The sequence below is a fragment of the Saccopteryx bilineata genome, chromosome 4, assembly GCF_036850765.1.
Source record: "Saccopteryx bilineata isolate mSacBil1 chromosome 4, mSacBil1_pri_phased_curated, whole genome shotgun sequence".
Lineage (NCBI taxonomy): Eukaryota > Metazoa > Chordata > Mammalia > Chiroptera > Emballonuridae > Saccopteryx > Saccopteryx bilineata.
Window position 1 is genome coordinate 30,356,237 of NC_089493.1, and position 18,986 is coordinate 30,375,222.

The following is an 18,986-nucleotide window of genomic DNA, read 5'->3' on the forward strand; positions in this document are numbered from 1 at the left end:
ATATGACAACCTTTCTACCAATTGTAAAAAGATATCCTTTTAATATGAAATATGTACAATTCTATTGTAAGATGAATCACATGTTTATAGGCCAAAGCTTGTTTCAAATGATTATTTCAGAACCAAGTACATGTTTTTAAAATATGCTATGCAGAGCTTAATACGTACTCTAATTTCTCTTAATTTGACAAAAATGGACAGAAGGCAAAATGAAAAAGAATTTATTTCCTCAATGTTTTATCCACTGTCAATACTGTATTTTTGATGCAATATATTTGCAAAGAAAAAGAACAATCTCAGCTTTTATTTTCCATTTTAAACAGCTACAGTATTTACAAACCGTTTAGAACACACACGCAGAAACACACACGCAGACACACAGGTACGCACGCACATCCTCATCTCTGGTTTGTACTGAGTGCCGGGAGAGGCGATCCGCCCTGCAGAGCCCCACGACCAGGGGCCTTCCTGGCGTCGCCTTCCGGAAGCACTACCAGTTTTCCTCCTTCCATTTCCTCATGCAAAGCTCATTGCCAGACTTTTGTATAGGGTTAAGGTAACCAGTTTTTACAATTTATTTAAACTACAAGCTTTTAAAAAGCATAAGCAAACATGATTTTGCCTCCACTTCTATTACTTTGGTTATAGAATCAAGCTTCATAACATAGAAAATCTTGTTTAACCACAATTAATTACACTCAACCCGAGTCATCTGGGGTAGCCCTCCCATTCAACACCCCTCTGTTGTCAATTCCGGGTTATCACCTCTCCCGTGCTAGTAACACAGAGGGTATTCCCCCCATCACAATCTTAGATGACCTTTGTTCCTTCCAGCTTGACCCCACTGAATCACAAGTTGTCAGGTCTCGAGTTGAGGCATAGGAAAGAAGGTATGACCCTATATAATAGGTGTAATCTTAGAACAGAGTTGTCCCAGAACCCTGTGGTGACCATCAGCGCTGCTTCCCCCAAAGAATGTTATGTCGCTTCCATAAAGTGGCAGATAATGAAGTTCAGCTCACAAATAGAACTTAATTTCTCTAATCCAGAAGATGAGGCCGACAAGCAATTAAAATAAATTTTTATGACACCTAATTCCTTACGGATGATTCTGATGAGGTGATTCAACGCTGAAAAGATACTGTTTCAAGCAAAAGTAATACTTCCATTCACATACCTCCCAGATCCATTTGTACAATAAATTCCTTTTCAACCATAGTTCTTACCTAAACATCTAACAAGTTAAAAATGAGAAGGCCTAGATGTGTATCAGCTAAGTTTTTTTTAAAAGAGAAAAAAGAGGCTGGTTTTCTAATAATACTTCAAACAAACAAAACCTCCCTACTATACATATCCAATGTAATATTAAAAATTATGCTGCATGAATACATGGTAATATCTAATTTTCTTCTTTCTCCAGATCATTAAAACCCAATGTCTACATATGACTGAAACAGAAAGCTCAAAGTCCATTAACACGTTCCAAGTATCATCTTAGCCTCGATCCGTGTCATTCTCTCCACTCCACTTGGAATTAAAGGGGAAGCCTCTAAATCAACATGAGTATTTTATACCTCATTTGAACAATGTATCCTATTAAAACAAATTTGACTGGGTCTGTGTCTAGGCCAGCAGTTCTCAACCTGTGGGTCGCGACCCCGGCGGGGGTCGAACGACCAAAACACAGGGGTCGCCTAAAGCCATCGGAAAATACATATTTTATCGTTCGACCCCCCGCCGGGGTCGCGACCCACAGGTTGAGAATCGCTGGTCTAGGCAAAGGAATTTTGTGTTATCACATTAGACTATTTAAAAAGAAACTAAGAATAAAAACTGAGGACTTAAAAAAAATGGATGAGGGCTTTGTCCATACTTATGAAAAAGTAATGAAAATAAACACAAAAGCAATTAACACCATGGGCTGCACTTTATAGTTCAGTAGCTAGCAAATACAGATTCAAAGATTTCTCACTCAAAATTACTGAGTTATCCTTACAGGAGAAAGGATTTTTGAGAGTTAACTAAAAGAAAAAGACAGCTTTAGACTCCGGGCAAATCATAAACAAAGCCCATGGTCCTGGACGGTGGCTCACTGCCGTGGGCAGGACGCAGCTCAGAGGCCAAGGAGGATGTGTTAAGGCTAAGCTGTCTTGCTTAGTTTTTGTATTTTGATATGAAATGTAAAAATAAACCAACCCAAGAAGAAAGATAACATCTTCTTAATGAGACGTAGCTTCCTACATAAAAACTCGTATTTCATTGCTTGACAGTCTTTTATTCCATAACTCACTCATGATAGAAACACTGACTACTTCTATTTCAAGGATTAGTATAAGTACCTCAGATACACTCGAAATATTTTTTAAAAGATACTTCAAACCTAATGGAAGTTCATCTTCCAGTAATGGGAACCCAAAGAAGGCAAACCCCTGATGAAGTTTACTCAGTCACTTCCTGCCAGGGAACTCCTCTCCTCCTCCTGTAAAACTGTCCAGTCTCACCAGTCTCTCCCAAGCCCTCAGGCAGCGTCTTCATCTGGACTCTTACAAAAAATTAAGAGTTCTTTAGAAAAAAGTGAACATTTTAAGTTTTATCAAGTATTGAAAATGATGTAAAAAGAGGGCTCACAAAACAGGATAAGCTGGAAGGTTAACCAAAAGCTTCATTTTGAGTTATGAAGTTATTTTTGCCACTGAATGTGAGGAAATGAGAGAGGCTAACGATTCATATGCATCCCAGGACTCGTTCTCAAAGGGGAAAGAACAAAATCAAACAGCAACAACAGAAACAGACACTAATGAATCTCTATTTAAAGACAATAAATAAAATACTGGTGTTTTAATTATGTACTTTTACTATCAACTCGTGGAGCTCTCTGAGGTTTGGCAACTGTGAACTACAGGAACTAACGCATGTCTGCGGGAGTCTCACACACTACACGAGCACAGCAGGGACTCTAACAGGCTCACTGCCTGGGGGGGAGGATGGCATGGGATCTGTTTAACTGAACTATGTATTTTCCTACATAATAATTTAGGTCATATTATTAAGACATGAATTTTTCTTCAGTTATCACTATCTCCTCTGATGAAGTTATTAGAAAAGTAGTATTATTTTTAAAAGACTATCATATTTTGGCTTATAAAATGATTAACAGGGTTCCTCCTATGGTTCCCAATTCATACAGCTTTACTGAAGGGCTATCTGATAACAACACTCAATCTGTTCTGAGAAAAATGTCCACTAGTTGCTATCCCAAATCAAGACCCAATATACATGTTCCATATAAAAATCTGTCTGGGGTTTGAAATCTGACTTTTTGTGGTTTGTGATGTGTTTAACAATTAGGAGGATAGGAGGTACAGGGCTAAGAATAAAGAGAATTCTAGCCCATCTGATTGAATCATATAAAATCCTGATTGCTTTTTCTGTGTAAGAAAATGAATCGTCTTCAAGACTAAAAAGGCCTCATTTACCTTCTCCTCTAGGTAATGATCACAAAAAGATCATATTCATTTCAAACGGGAACAAGCAGTAGGAAGCAGAACTCCACTGAGAAGACTCTAAATAAATAATATATAATCACATATTCAGTTTTAGAAGGAAAAAAAAAAGTCTGAATGTTAATAGAATACTCAGATTTGCCAAAAAGAGGCAAACAGAGAATATAATGATTATCAGAAAAATACATTTTGATTGGTCAATTTAGAAAGGGTAGCTTTGTGCAAAGGTTCATAAAATCATTTGACAAATGTTTCTAAACAGTAAATTTTGCAAAGTGTGAAGTCTGAAAATGTCAACACAAGGCACATTGTGTCCTGAAAAACCACAAAACTTTAAGAAAAAGGAAAAGTAAATAGGTTTTGAATGAAAATGCAGTAAGTTGCTGTATATTAACTATTAACTTCCTTCCCTGGTTTTCATTCCTTCCTCTGCAGTGTGATGCTATGCTGCAAGGTCTACATCACAACAGAAAAAACAGCTTCTCTCTCCTGTCACCTCATCAAAGAGATACCTGAAACCTACACTGTCCAGTACAGTAGCCACTCGGCAGTATGTCTAGTGAGTCCTTGACATGTGGCTACTGCCGCGTGCTGAAGCAGTAATACTTTGGATATGTTAGATGAAATAAAATGCATGGTGAAGATTAATTTCACCTTTTACTTTCCATTCAGGGGGTAGAAAGATAGCTGCTCCTAACTGCTCAGAGGAAAGGAAATGTAGAGTCTTCTTTTCACCTAACAAGGGCAAGTTTTCCGAAGGATTTTAAAAATGCCGACAGTTGATAAATTGAATTGCAGTCCCCACCTAGCCCAATTGTAAATCTCAGTATATATTTCCCTGAATACATGCATTTAAAAAAAATAATAAAATTTAAGTTATGAGACAACATATGAATCAAGTCAATTTCACAGTTATAAATATTTCAAATTACAGCTCAACACTATAAATTATAAGAAATAAAATTCAAGTAATAGAAAAAGGAGAGAAATAAAAAGCAAAGTTATTAAAGAGGGATATAACAATAAGAATTGCACCATTTAGATAATTGTTTGAAAAAATTTTACTTAACTAAACTGCATGTGAATAACTTTAAGAGCTAAGAACTCTTAAAAGAAAAGGCAATCAATCCTTTCGTGAAGTTCTTGAACAGTCATCTTCTTCTCTGAAAAGAACAAGAATCTTCTTCCCAAGGCTGAGCCCAGCAGAGCCGCCCCGGGGACAGAGCAGAGGGCCTGGGCACTGCCCATGCTGGAGCTCACCTGGGAGGTGGGCTCAGGGCGCGCAGCCCTGTTCACAGGATCCACTCACTGACTACTGGCTCCGGGAAATGACAATGACCAAGCCACGGCTCCCTGGAGAAAGCAGTATTCCTTTTCAAGAAAACATCCCACGAACTGGCGTGAAGTACAGACTGCTAACAGAGAACTGGGCAGCAAGCACAGTTCCTGCTACGTTTGTTTACAAGGAAAGGGAAGGGGTTAATCCCAAAGGCAATTTAAATAACGGTATTTTATTTTTATATATAAATAAATGTTCTGAGAAATCTCAGACTTTAGTGCATTGTTGTAAAAAAATTAGTGCAGTCTTTTTCATTAAAGTTTTTAGCGCTCAAGGAATAAGATAAATCTCTGTCTGTTCATAGTCTCTCTCACTGTACATTAAACTTTTATACTGCTATATGTCAACCTGAAGGTTCTACACTGGTCTGTTTTTAAAAATCAAGGTAATGGATTTGTGTTCTATGACAAAACATGGCAATTATTTTTGGCAAAGAAATTAGAAAAATATGAGATCATAGTTTAGAAATCAAGAGTTTTCTGATTTAAAGCATAGGCAATGCATAGGAAAAAACTTTTTTAAAGGATGTATTTTAACAGAACTTTATCCTTCATGCAAAATGTTTTCTCAGCAGCTAACTTAAAAAAATAGTTCAGCTTTATTTGGGGACGAAGACAGTGACAGGAGTCAGGGTGAGGGCAGAGGAGAGGTGCGCAACCCAGTCCACTCCGGGTCCAAGTCTCTCCTTTGTAGGACCAGCGACACCTGCAGGCCTCTTCCGCTCTCTCCTCGTCTTCCAGCGTCTCAGAATTGAGAGGAGAACAAACGTTGCTATCAAACACTGGCTCACACTTCAGCCCCAAGTTCTAGTACCCCAGTTTCAATCACAGTCACGTATTTATCATCGATCTGGATCAGAAGTACTGTCTTGTCGATGTGGGATCTAGTACCTGGATCTCTGCTGCAAGGCACCCATCGGTGAATCACCTAATGATTCAGAACAGAAAAAGAAGTTAGTGAAAGAGACCTGAAATATACTCACAGGCTCTGATCCTTACACTGAGATGAGAGGTAGCAATTCTGTCAGATAAACATAAGTACATTCGTCAGCTAGAAACACGGACACAAGTCAGTCGGGCTCCTGGACGGTCAGAGCGCCGGCCAGCTTCCCGAGAGAACTTACGTGGCCTTCCATCCCCTCCTGAGGACTCCAGTCCTTCCAGCTGTTCCTCCCAGCTTTTAACCGAATGCCCTCGTCAGGCCACTGCAGCTCTTTTCTTTTCGACAAGTTGATCCCATCCAGAACTTGACTGGGATCTATAATCTATATTGCAAATAAATAGAGATCATTTCCAATTCATTTTTCTCTTGAAGATAAAAAATTATATAATCCCAAATAAAACTTCACAGGACTCTGTTCCCCACTGCCTATAATGGAATAAAAACAATCTAGAGAGCCACTGCTGAATTCCTTTCTGCCTACTTACCTCACAATGGCTGAGCAGGGAGTCAACACTGCCACTGAAAAACTGCAGCCCTGGCCGGCTGGCTCAGTGGATAAGACTGTTGGCCTGGCATATAGACATCTCGGGTTCGATTCCCGGTCAGGCCAAACAAGAGAAGCAACCATCTGCTTTTCCCTCCCACCGCCTCCCCCTTCTCTCCCTCTTCCCCTCACAGCCAGTGGCTCGATTGGTTCGAACGTCACTCCAGGTGCTGAAGATAGCTGGGTTGGTCCAAGAGTGTCTGCCTCAGGCACTAAAAATTGCTTGGTTATTTAAGCATTGGCCCCAGACAAGGGTTGCCAGGTGGATCCCAGTTGGGACGCATGTAGGAGTCTATCTCCCCTCCTCTCACTTAAAAAAAAAACAACTGCTTGCTTTCAGCTCATACTCTAGCAGAAACTTTTTTTTTAACATTCAAAATGTTCTAGTCTTCAGACTTAGTAATAACAAATGAGTTTCCACAAGAATCCTTCACTCAACGAACAAAACATAAAACAAATGCACAAGAGAAACAGTGTGAGGAGCACCCTGGGCTTACTCACTTGGACTCTGTACATCACCTCCCCCTTTTTGGCATGTGAGTTATTGGCAGGACTTAAGGTGCTGCCTGGTGGTGCATCAGTGGCGCTGCTCTGACCCCCGTCTGTCCCAAGAAAGCCCACGAGAGTGTGATGCTTGCAGGCTGGGATGCTTTGGCTGGAGCTGCTGGAGGACGGCAGGCCGTGCTGCACACAGGCCAGGCCACTCTGACTACAGGGTTCCATCTGGTTCACCATGGAGAGGCGGGACTGGATGGACGACGGAAGGTTCCGAAGCGATATCTGACTGGTAGAAGAGCGCCGACAAGGCACAAACCCTGTGGTGGACATCCGGAGGGAAGAGTGCCGGCTGCTGTAGCAGTAAGAAGACTGGCTGGCTACGGAGGCCCGGGCCGGGGACTGGCGGACCAGGCTCGACTGCACGGACTGAGAGCTGTGGCTGGTGCCTAGGGAAGGAGAGGCAACAGCACTCGTGCTAGGTGGGTGATTCAAACACAGTTCTCTTCTGTACATTCTAAGAATTTCTCCCTTAAGCAATTACTTGAATTTATTGAATTTAACATTTATTCCTAAAACTTTTAAAGTTGTCAGGATGAAACAGATATCTGAGATTTCTTTTCTTGTGTGGTTTTTATAATATAATTTTTATCTGCTGAAGCATTTTAAAATTCAAGTTCTGAGGCAAAAGAAAAACAATTTACAGCAAATACCAGGGTTTAACGTTGGCATAAATCCTAAAATAGCTTTTACCGAGATATTTCAGAATAACAAGAGTACCTCTTTAATACATCGGAAATGAAGTATCTCATGAAAACATATGTGGCAAGCTCTGTACCTCTCAAAGTATATATTAACACCCTTACATCTAGACCAGTGACAAGCCACACTGCCAACACAGATAGAGTGATACCACATTGGAACCTGCAGTTACATTAAGGGATTACTTATAAATCTGGATCTATCACTATTCAGTATCATAGTGATACTGAATAGTAGGTTTTTCTGTGTCTTTCTTCAAATGGCTTGATATGATTCTTCAGATTTGTCCTTGTCCTGACTCATAAGTGATATGAAGATTATTAGAAAATAATTATTAATTATATTATAGAAAAATTAGCTACATGTACTTTTTATCTGAAAATAAAAAGAGCTAACCAATGTGAGAGCAAAGGTACATTTATAGAAGCACACTAAAGGTAATAGTTTTTTACTCAGAAGTTAAAAACTAACTTAACAAAATGTTGCTCATACACCTAATCAGAATGTTAACAATTCCAGTGCCACTGGGTTTTTTTGAAATTGAACTAAATGTCTTTAAGACTCCGCCTGATTCATGTGGGGGAGTGGGGGCGGGAAGACATACAAAGGGGATGGTAGATCTCACATAGACAAATAGAAACCTTCTTTTGGGATTGGGAAATTTTCTTATCTAGGATACAAAAAGTATTAATTATAAAGGAAAAGATCAGTAAATCACTCTCTACTAAAATTAAGAACATCTCATCAAAAAGTGGGAAACGCCTGACCAGGCGGTGGCACAGTGGATAGAGCGTCGGACTGGGATGCAGAGGACCCAGGTTCGAGACTCCGAGATCGCCAGCTTGAGCGCAGGCTCATCTGGCTTGAGAAAAAAAAAAGCTCACCAGCTTGGACCCAAGGTCACTGGCTTGAGCAAGGGGTTACTCGGTCAGCTGAAGGCCCGCGGTCAAGGCACAAATGAGAAAGCAGTCAATGAACAACTAAGGTGTCGCAATGAAAAACTCATGATTGATGCTTCTCATCTCTCTCCGTTCCTGTCTGTCCCTATCTATCCCTCTGACTCTATCTGTCCCTGTAAAAAAAAAACAAAACCACTCCTGACTGAAAGAGAATGGAAAGCCATGAGATCAAATGAAAAAAGGTATTTGTAGTATGGAAAACTAACACAGAGCTCAAATCCAGAATATAAAAATACAAAAAGAAAAAGATAACCAAACAGAAAAATGGGCGAGATTTAACGGGCACTTCAGAAAGAGGAACAGCTGATAATCTTATTTAAAAGTTTCCAATCTAAGGTATCAGAGCAATGGAAGTTAAAGTAAGAAAACTAAAGCCCTGGCTGGTTGGCTCAGAGGTAGAGCATCGGCCCAGTGTGTGGAAGTCCTGGGTTCGATTCCCAGTCAGGACACACAGGATAGGCGCTCATCTGCTTCTTCACCCTTCCCCTTCTCCTTTCTCTCTGTTTCTGTCTTCCCTTCCTGCAGACAAGGCTCCATTGGAGCAAAGCTGGCCCCAGGCATTGAGGATGGCTCCATGGCCTCCACCTCAAGCGCTGGAATGGCTCCAACTGCAGCGGAGCAACGGCCCAGAGGGGCTGAGCATCGCCCCCTGGTGGGCATGCCAAGTGGATCCCAGTCAGGCACATGCGGGAGTCTGTCTGACTGCCTTCCCGCTTCTAACTTCAGAACCCCCCCCCAAAAAAAAAGAAAAGAAAACTGAAGATCACCCTTTCTCCTGTCCCTCTGAGCAAAGAGGGCACATAGGTGCCAACTGGTGCTACTCAGAACTGGTGACAGTGTACAAGATGGGCATTCCTACATGACTGCTAAGAATACCAACTGGTAAAAAAAAAACTTTCTGGAAAGATTTTTGGCATGATATAAGTCCTAAATATACTTATAAACTTTGACTGAGTGATTCCATTTTTTTAAATCTCTAGACTAAGAAAATTATGTAATTACAAAGGTTTATATACAAAAATTACAACACTGAGAAGAAACCAAATCACTGTCAAACAGGAGACACATCAAATAAATTATGTTAAATTAAATCTTATTAGCCTTTAAAAGGGATACTTTAGCCCTGGCCGGTTGGCTCAGCGGTAGAGCGTCGGCCTAGCGTGCGGAGGACCCGGGTTCGATTCCCGGCCAGGGCACACAGGAGAAGCGCCCATTTGCTTCTCCACCCCTCCGCCGCACTTTCCTCTCTGTCTCTCTCTTCCCCTCCCGCAGCCAAGGCTCCATTGGAGCAAAGATGGCCCGGGCACTGGGGATGGCTCCTTGGCCGCTGCCCCAGGTGCTAGAGTGGCTCTGGTCGCAACATGGCGACGCCCAGGATGGGCAGAGCATCGCCCCCTGGTGGGCAGAGCGTCGCCCCATGGTGGGCGTGCCGGGTGGATCCCGGTCGGGCGCATGCGGGAGTCTGTCTGACTGTCTCTCCCTGTTTCCAGCTTCAGAAAAATGAAAAAAAAAAAAAAAGGGATACTTTACAAGAGATATTGCAAATAATATACCTATCTATATTTGTATATATAAAATTATTAATAAAAGCAAATAGGATAATGTCCTACTGTAAATCAAACAACATATGTATCTCTAGGTAGGTAGTATGTCCTGTTCTTTACACACATATACTACTGAACCTCCCAACTAAGAGGCTGACCTTATTCACGCAATTGTTTCACATTACCGAGTGTGGGAGGGTAAGATGTGACAGGAGGATGGAGTCCTGCCCCGGACCCCTGGCCTGGATTCCCGGTGCTTCCTTGGGACAGGGTGCTGTGGGGATCGTTGGCAACCATTACGTTGTTAATAGTACAAGAAGTTCCACCTCCAGTATCAGAATCTTCGATATTGCCACCACTGTTACATCCAGCTCCACAACCTTTCCTTAACCTAAGAACAAATACCAGAGCAGGAAGCATTATCCTGAGATCATGTAAAGATAGGTGTTTTAATCTCCTTTAGAAATTCTGAATGATTAATGCTATTAATGTTCACCTTTGGAAGTCTTTATGGTGTGATCCATACTAGGAACAAAAAGTCTGTTGTGTTTTCATATCCTCCCTCCTCTTATATTCACTGCCTGGGTACTTCCCAATTGACTTCACTTTTATATACTCTATCTACCATCTTCCTGATACCATAATAAAGGAGTATATATATCACAGTTGTACTATTAACATCACCGCTGGAAACAGAACTCTAGCCAGCATCTATGTTCAGAGCCTCTGAAGTCTGTCACATCAGCAAACCTTATTCACTGACATCAACCCCATTTACGCTGCAGCACACCTGAAGGGAGCTGCTGTAATGACTCTTCTCCAGGATTTACTTTTTATGTGTGAGATGACCAACTGTTCTGGTGTGCCCACAACTGTCTTGGTTTAAACAATGAAAATCCTATCTCCTAGGAAACCCCTCATTCCTAGGCAATAAAAGGCAATTCCAGCACAACATGTATTTTCTGGAAAAAAAAATAGTTTTTTTTTCTTTGAACACTACCCTGGTTTGTTTTCTTCCACCTGTTCGCATAGGGATTGACGTTAAAATGGTGAAACCTCACTTTAACAACAGGTATTTCTAGAGGAATTTAAAAACACCTATTTGAAACCCTGGCTGGCTGGCTTAGCAGCAGAGCATCGGCCCAGTGTGTGGAAGTCCGTGTTCGATTCCCAGCCAGGGCACACAGAAGTGCCCATTTGCTTCTCCACCCTTCCCCCTCTCCTTTCTCCCTATCTCTCTCTTCTCCTCCCGCAGCCAAAGCTCCACTGGAGCAAAGTTTGCCTAGGCACTGAGGATGGCTCCATGGCCTCTGCCTCAGGTGCTAGAATGGCTCCAGTTGCAAGGGAGCAACGCCCCAGAGGGGCTGAGCATCGCCCCCTAGTGGACATGCCGGGTGGATCCCAGTCAGGCACATGTGGGAGTCTCTCTGCCTCCCTGCTTCTCACCTCATAAAAATACAAAAACAAACAAAAAAACCCCAAACACCTACTTGAGAGTTTATTTCCAACAGTTCAAATGCTATAGAGATATTCATTGGAAACCTATGTATTCTTATTTGATCAATGTCACCCCATTAGATTTAATTTCAAAATTAAAAAAAGTGAAGCAGGAATTAAAACAAAAAAATACATATATAATATCTAGGAAATTAAAAATAAGCCGAGAGTTTACTGCTCTAATCCCAGATCCTGCTTTTTCTTAACCTCTGATTTAAGGATCTGAACAACTCTTTTAAGAAACTGAAGATAAGATTCTGCGGTTCTTTTCTTCACCCATCACCAAATCATTATGTTCCTAAACCATACACCATAATTTACTAGACAAAACTTCATGTGCATTCTTGAAGACATACTACAGATAGGAGACCTGAGTGATGGCTAGACTGTGGAAATGGCAGCAGTGTCTGCACTGAACAGCCAGGAGTTTCAACATGCACAAGGTGCTCCTCCCACCGCTGGAATGGAATAGAAGTAAGTAATCAATTTGTGCAAGTTTCTCATGTTTTCCTCTAATCTGTGCTGTGTGTTGAGCCACACATTCTAAGATCAGAATATGCTTGCAAACAAGTCAAAACAATTAAACAAAGGGGACTATTCAAGATTGTACTAAATGTGAAAGCAATGGTTCTTTTTTTCCCCCTTTTTATGTGAGAGGAAGGGAGATAGACTGACTTGCGCATGTGCCCCAACCGGGATCCACCCAGCAACCCCTATCTGGGGCAGATTGCTCAAATCAGCCAAGCTATCCTCAGCGTCCGGGGCTGACACTCAGACAAACCAAGCCATCCTCAGCACCCAGAGCCAACACTCAAGCCACTGACTGTCAGAGGGGAAAGGAGAGAGAGAGAAGGGGAGGGGGAGAGAAGTAGATGGTTGCTTCTCATGTGTGCCCCGACTGGAGATCCAACCCAGGATGCTGCATGCCAGGCCAATGCTCTATCCACTGAGCCAACAGGCCAGGGCCGAAAGAGTGGTTCAGTACAATAAATTTATCTAATAAGAATTTGAAGATATAAATGATCAGACTCTACTTCCTGAAGTTCAGATATAATAGATTTATACTGAGCTGTGGCTTCTGTATTTTTTCTACAAACTTTCTAGGTGACACTAATGTGCATGCCTAGCTGGAGGGTCAGGATACACCACCCTGAAAACTGCAACCCGATGGCTCACCTGTGCCAGGTTGACACTATGAAGTTTCTGATATTTCCCAAACTGATAGGTCCCCCAAGAATTTGTTTAAGCTGTTCATGGCTGTCAGAGTACGAAGTTGTCAGGGGTGAGACAAAGATCGGGTAGCCAATAGGTTGATCACAAGATGAGTTTATCATGTTTCTCAGAGCTTGCTTTGCATTTTGGATGCTACCTCTCTCAGGGTTACGGTTACGCAGAAATACAAGCTCCTGCTGCTGCCCCGCCCAAAGACCTCGGACACATTCCTTATTCACCTGAAAACCAGAACACACGGGAGTTAGGTGATGGGGCCAAGAATGAAATTCATAAAAACAGAGGCACAGAGATGGGAGGGATACAGAAGACATTACAATAACCAACTGAGAAAAGCAGGGAACCAATAGAAATAGATCACGTCTGAACAGGAGTTAACCAACTGTCCACTGCCATTAGCAGAATGTTAAACAGAAAGCACCTACCTACAGAGTACTTCTTCTGTTTTGTAAAAATATCAAGTAAAACGTAGTCCATTTAGGTTTCCAAATTAGTGAAACACTGAATTTTGTAACTGAGATAAGATTTATTAACAGTAATTAGCAGTAACAAGTATTTAGAGTCAAATGGATGTTTGTGATTTTGGAGCTTTATTAAATGAAGCAGAGAAAAAATAACCACTACAAACTATCAAAATAAAATGCCAGCGATTAAGCCTCTTAAAGTCTGAAGATTTTAAAAACAAACAAAATCTAAGGAAATGTTAAAGTGAACCGTTTACTAATCACTAATAAGTATAAACTATGGTACTATTTCACAACCTAGACATCATATCATATTAGCAATATGGAGCTGATGTTTAAGATTCTACCCAAATGGCATATAAAATGATCTAAAAACTGCCAAAATAGAAATAGCAAAAGTGTTAAGGCTTTCTGGCACATGAGAATATTTCAGAGGCCAGACTAAATTACTGACAAAATAAATCAAATTAAGTGCTCATAAACAATAAATGCTAATATATATATATTATGGTCTTTTTTTTTCCCCTATAAGAGGTTTAAATACTTTTTAAAAGTTTAGTTAAGATTATTTAAATTGCAAGTCTCTTCAGATGCAAATTAATGCCTCAGAAACTTACTTTAATGACCCTGAAGCTAAGGTAGCGTCTGTTGAGCATGATGATTTTATACTCGTTGGTGCCATCATCCATGACGTGCCGCAAGGCAAGCAAGGAGGGCGAGTTGGCAAGGACTGCACTCCGCCACGCAGGGTCCCCTTCGTGGGCTATCACGAGGTTTTTTTCATGAGATACGATAGCTTCATAGAGCACAGTAGGGTCATCGTACTCATCTGGAGAAGTGAAATGATCCTATAAACAAATGAAATATTTATCTTTTTTAGGAAAAGATGAGAATGGCTTCCAGGTGACAAAACTTCTGTAATTATTAAATCAGTCACTAAATGAAAATTTCCTATTAGCATGTTAATATTATTAGACACAAATTATACAAAAAAATGTTTAAGTCCTGCTATTACAGTATAAACTTAGGAAGCAGCTAAGCCTCTTTGAGCTTCAGTTTTGAGCCTTGTGAGTGCCAGTATTATCTGCTTAAACTACTTGAAAGGCTGCTGTAAGAGTTAGAGGAAATGGTGTATCTGGGGAACATTTTACATGATGAAGCATTATGCACATGTACAGTGAATACGTTCATTACTCTCACGTAAGCCAGCCCTCAGACTTGGATGTACATCCTTGGAGACACTGCCTTCTGGTGCTCTCCCATTTCCCTTTCAGACAGCACACACTCCTATCGGTTGGTTTGAATACAAATGAGTTACTTTACCTGGACAAATAACATTTATCAGCCCCTCAATTATAAATATGAAGGTAGCCAATGTAATATTTGTGTTTCCTCAGTAACACACCAGTTCAGAAGCTCAGATTTGCGTTATGGTTATGTGGGTACATAGCCTGTATCCTCTGTTAATTTATAGGCTTCTGAATGGGAGATACACTTCATCTACTCCTTTGTTTCATGCATGCTACCTGCCATAGAATCTGCACAAGGTAGATACTGAACACCCATTTATCAAATGAATGAGTAGTTATTAAGACCAAGAAGTGTTTCAGGGAACTCTACAAATATTGATCGACTTATGACCTATGCAACTTACGACCATTGGACTTTACGCCCACAATCACTAGCCACGACTGCTCCATGTCTGGCAGCGCAAGCGTTGCCCAGCTGGGCGCACTACCATCTCTGAGTACACCATCTCAACTGTTATCCCAGACTCGGTACAGCAATTTGTGTTTTGTGTCTTGGATATTTTTCATCATACCCCTCCCAAGATGTCTACCAAGAGGAAATTGTCTTTGCAAATATTAAACCAGTTGTACTGGTAATGCAGTGTTTTATTTAAACCTGAAGAATGTAAAATTAAGAAACAAAATGGTGTAGAGATGATATAAATGGCATAAAATGAACAAAAAAAATTATGATATATAATAATGAAAGAAAATTATGATAAAATGACTTAAAGATTTTTATAACATCATTTCACAGTACTGTACATATAGCCTACTCAACTTACGACCAAATCGTGTTGCGACCAGTCTGTCGGAACACATCGTGGTCGTAAGTCGAGCACTAGCTGTACTAGCTTCTCTAGGACTAGGATTAGTAATCTGTCTTCAAAGCTCATAGCTTTGAGCCATATCTCAACTAGATGAGAGGCAGGATAAAATGGTAGAATCATTCTAAAGATGTAGCTTTAGGTGAAAAGTGCCTAGTTAATAAAAACAAAATTTTAGAGACCTTTTATGTAGTTTTAGTCTTCCTTAACTGATAACAATGAGATAGTCCTTTAACAGAAAATATATATATATACAAAGATATAGAAAAACCAAATTGAATGAGAAAAACAAAGAAAATACTGAAAAATAATATTTGTTTAGCTAAAACTTAGAAAACAGGGTTGGACTAAGGAATTTACAAGTGGTATAGCAGTAATGAGCTACATTTTAAGTTCTCTAGAAACAGAATCATTTTTTAAAGTCAAGTTTGAGGTATAATTTGCCTACAATAAATTGCACCCATTGTACGCGCAGTTAGATGTACTTTGACAAATATTCACACCCATGTAACTGCTACAGTCTAGACACAGAACATCTTCATCACCCAGAGAAGTCCCTTCCTGCCTTCTGGTATTTCATCTCTGCATCCCAAGCATCACTCGTATGCTTTCTGTCTCTATAGGTTGGTTTTGCCTGTTTTAAATTTTATATTAAGTACAGTGGTACCTTGAGATATGAATTTAATTCATTCTGTAACTGAGCTCGTAAGTCAGTCAACTCATATATCAAACTGCAGATACTGGACCCATGCGCCCATGCGCTAACTAGCAGCAGCTTCCCGAATCACGACTCGTATCTCAGATTTTCACTCAGATCTCGAACAAAAATACAGACAGAGTCACAGCTCGTATCTTAAAAAATTCATATGTTGGTCTGTTCGTATCTCAAGGTACCACTGTAAAATCATGCAACATGTACTCTTTATATATCCGACTTCTCTTGCTCTGCATAATGTTTGAAATTCTTTTTTTTTTTTTTTTTTGTATTTTTCCAAAGTTAGAAGTTGGGAAGCAGTCAGACAGACTCCCGCATACGCCCAACCGGGATCCACCGGGCATGCCCATCAGGAGGCGATGCTTTGTCCACCAGGGGCCTTGCTCTGTTGTGGCCAGAGCCATTCTAGCACCTGAGGCAGAGGCCATGGAGCCAGTTGACTCAGCACCTGGGTCAACTTTGCTCCTATGGAGCTTTGGCTGTGGGAGAGGAAAGAGAGGTAGAGAGGAAAGAGAGGAAGAAGGGTAGAGAAGCAGATGGGTCCTTCTCCTCTGTGCCCCGACTGAGAATCAAACCCGGGACTTCCACACGCCAGGCCAACGCTCTACCACTGAGCAAACCGGCCAGGGCCTCTGAAATTCATTTATGTTGTGTTGTCTAACAGTAGTTTATTTCTTTTTAGTGATGAGTTGTTTCCAGTTTGGGGCTATTACAAGTAAAACTGCTATGCACACTTGGGATTAAGTCTCTGTGTGGACATCTACTTTCATCCTCTTCGGTAAATACCTAGGAGTGGAATGGGAAAGGGGGAGGGGGAGGGGCACAAAGAAAACTAGATAGAAGGTGACAGGACAATCTGACTTTGGGTGATGGGTATGCAACATAATTGAATGACAAGATAACCTAGACTTGTTATCTTTGAATATATGTATCCTGATTTATTGATGTCACCCCATTAAAAAAATAAAATTAAAAAAAAAATACCTAGGAGTGGAACTGCTGGGTCATACAGCAAGTATGCACTAATCCTTTCTTGTCATATATAAATAAGCATACTGTTCACTTTCGTGGATGTTCATGAACATGGTAACTTATGAACTTTGGAGATGACCAGTACTGCTTTACACATTTATCTCTTCCTGGCCCGACAGTTCCTTATGGGTAAGTCAATGTCTGGCTCAAAGTGATGGTCAACACATGGCTGTTGCTTGCGACTTCACAGGTCATCTCTACTATGTTGCACTCACAGAACATATCCAGGCTGCACTTACGGTCTCTCTCTCTTCTCCCCCCCCTGGCCCTCCAAGACTCTCGGGCTCTCGAGTCCACCACCATACCCTCCCTTTGTCACTGCTGCTGTTGGTCATGACTATGAGGGGAGTGTGCCGTACCCTGATTACAAAGCAAAGAAGCCCTGTCACAGGCAGTAACGCCACAGTCATGAGATATGGAAGGAAATGAACCTGGCAGCAACAGGCCAAGGCACTTTCAAAGCAAGACTAGAGGCAGAGCCTAAGGTGTCAGAGGCTGCAGCCTGGGCCTCAGTTTCTTCTCTGCCAGACAAAGATGACACAGCTATCTCAATGTTTAGAATTAACTAAAGATGTCTGCCAGGGGCCATCAGATAATTATGCTATATAGAAGAGACTATTTCTAACATAGCAGATATTTAACTGGTATCTTTTGAGAAACCTGAAGTTCTACAAACACTTTAGGGAGCATTTGAAATGTTGCTTCCCGGCATTGTCAGTTTGGCTCAAATAAAATCTTATAAAAATTCCTTATAGGTTTAGACATTTCTGAGGACATAACAAAACAAAAGGAGAGATACCAAAACATAGAGAAAAACAAAATAAAAACTTTTTTTTAATCTATAGTCATCATCTCTTTCTTTTAAATACTGTATAAATACTGTACACTAATTTTTGTCTCAAAATTCTGAGGCCAGTCTGAAGATGGACAATTCTATTTGATCCCAAATATATATTTTTCCTATCATCCTCAAAATAGAGATTTTCCAGAGATTTTCAAATAACATATCCCTTATTAGTAATACTTTTAAGTAATATGGGGCATTAACTTTATTCCAACACTTTTCAGTGGTCGGCAAACTCATTAGTCAACAGAGCCAAATACCAACAGTACAATGACTGAAATTTCTTTTGAGAGCCAAATTTTTTAAACTTAAACTATATAGGTAGGTACATTCCTTATTGAGGTAACGCCCGCACGTGGTATTTTGTGGAAGAGCCACACTCAAGGGGCCAAAGAGCCGCATGTGGCTTCCGAGCCGCAGTTTGCCAACCAGGACTTAGATCATAGTCAATCACTTGAAGAGTAATTCACCTTTTGTTTGGAGGAAAAGATTCAATCAGATTTGAGCACAGCAGATGCTCTTCACTGAGTCACATTACGTGGTCTCTACCATTGGATCTGGTAACTGCCGTTAAGTGAGATGATTAGAGCAGCAAGTCAAGTAACATCGTTTCGTTATAATGTCAATGAGAAGGAAACACTGAAACTCTACTCCTGGCCAGGCCCGCTGTCTGTGTCGAGTCTGCATGTTCTTCCCATGTCTGTGTGAGTTTCTCCAGGTATTCAAGTTTCCTCCCACATCCCAAAGATGTGCATGTGAGGGGACCTGGCGTGTCTACACCGTCTCAGTCTGAGCGAGTGTGGGTGCTGTGATTTAATGGTGTCCTGTCTGGGGGGGTGGCTGCCTTGTCCCCTGAGTTGCTGGGAGAGGCTCCAGCCTCCTGCAACCCTGAACTCGAATAAGCAGGTTGGAAGATAACTATCTTACTTGTTTTTATTCATCTTTCTTAAATGTATGTATAATTCACATTTATGTCAATGTTTAATGTTAGAAGTGTTCT

General features: G+C 40.9%; 1 protein-coding gene across 5 annotated transcripts in view; it reads right to left on the reverse strand.

The window, feature by feature from the left end:
* Positions 1-205: 205 nt before the first annotated feature.
* The window catches only part of PCNX1 (pecanex 1), a 168,107-nt gene continuing 149,326 nt past the window's right edge, over positions 206-18,986 (reverse strand). For all 5 annotated transcript variants that reach the window (XM_066274510.1, XM_066274509.1, XM_066274506.1 and 2 more), the window contains 6 exons: positions 13,897-14,127; positions 12,762-13,036; positions 10,274-10,479; positions 6,830-7,272; positions 5,966-6,106; positions 206-5,769 (listed from right to left, as the gene is read on the reverse strand). In XM_066274510.1, the coding sequence (XP_066130607.1) occupies positions 5,629-5,769; positions 5,966-6,106; positions 6,830-7,272; positions 10,274-10,479; positions 12,762-13,036; positions 13,897-14,127 (1,437 nt within the window). In that variant the 3' untranslated portion in view covers positions 206-5,628. The remainder of the gene's footprint in view (positions 5,770-5,965; positions 6,107-6,829; positions 7,273-10,273; positions 10,480-12,761; positions 13,037-13,896; positions 14,128-18,986) is intronic.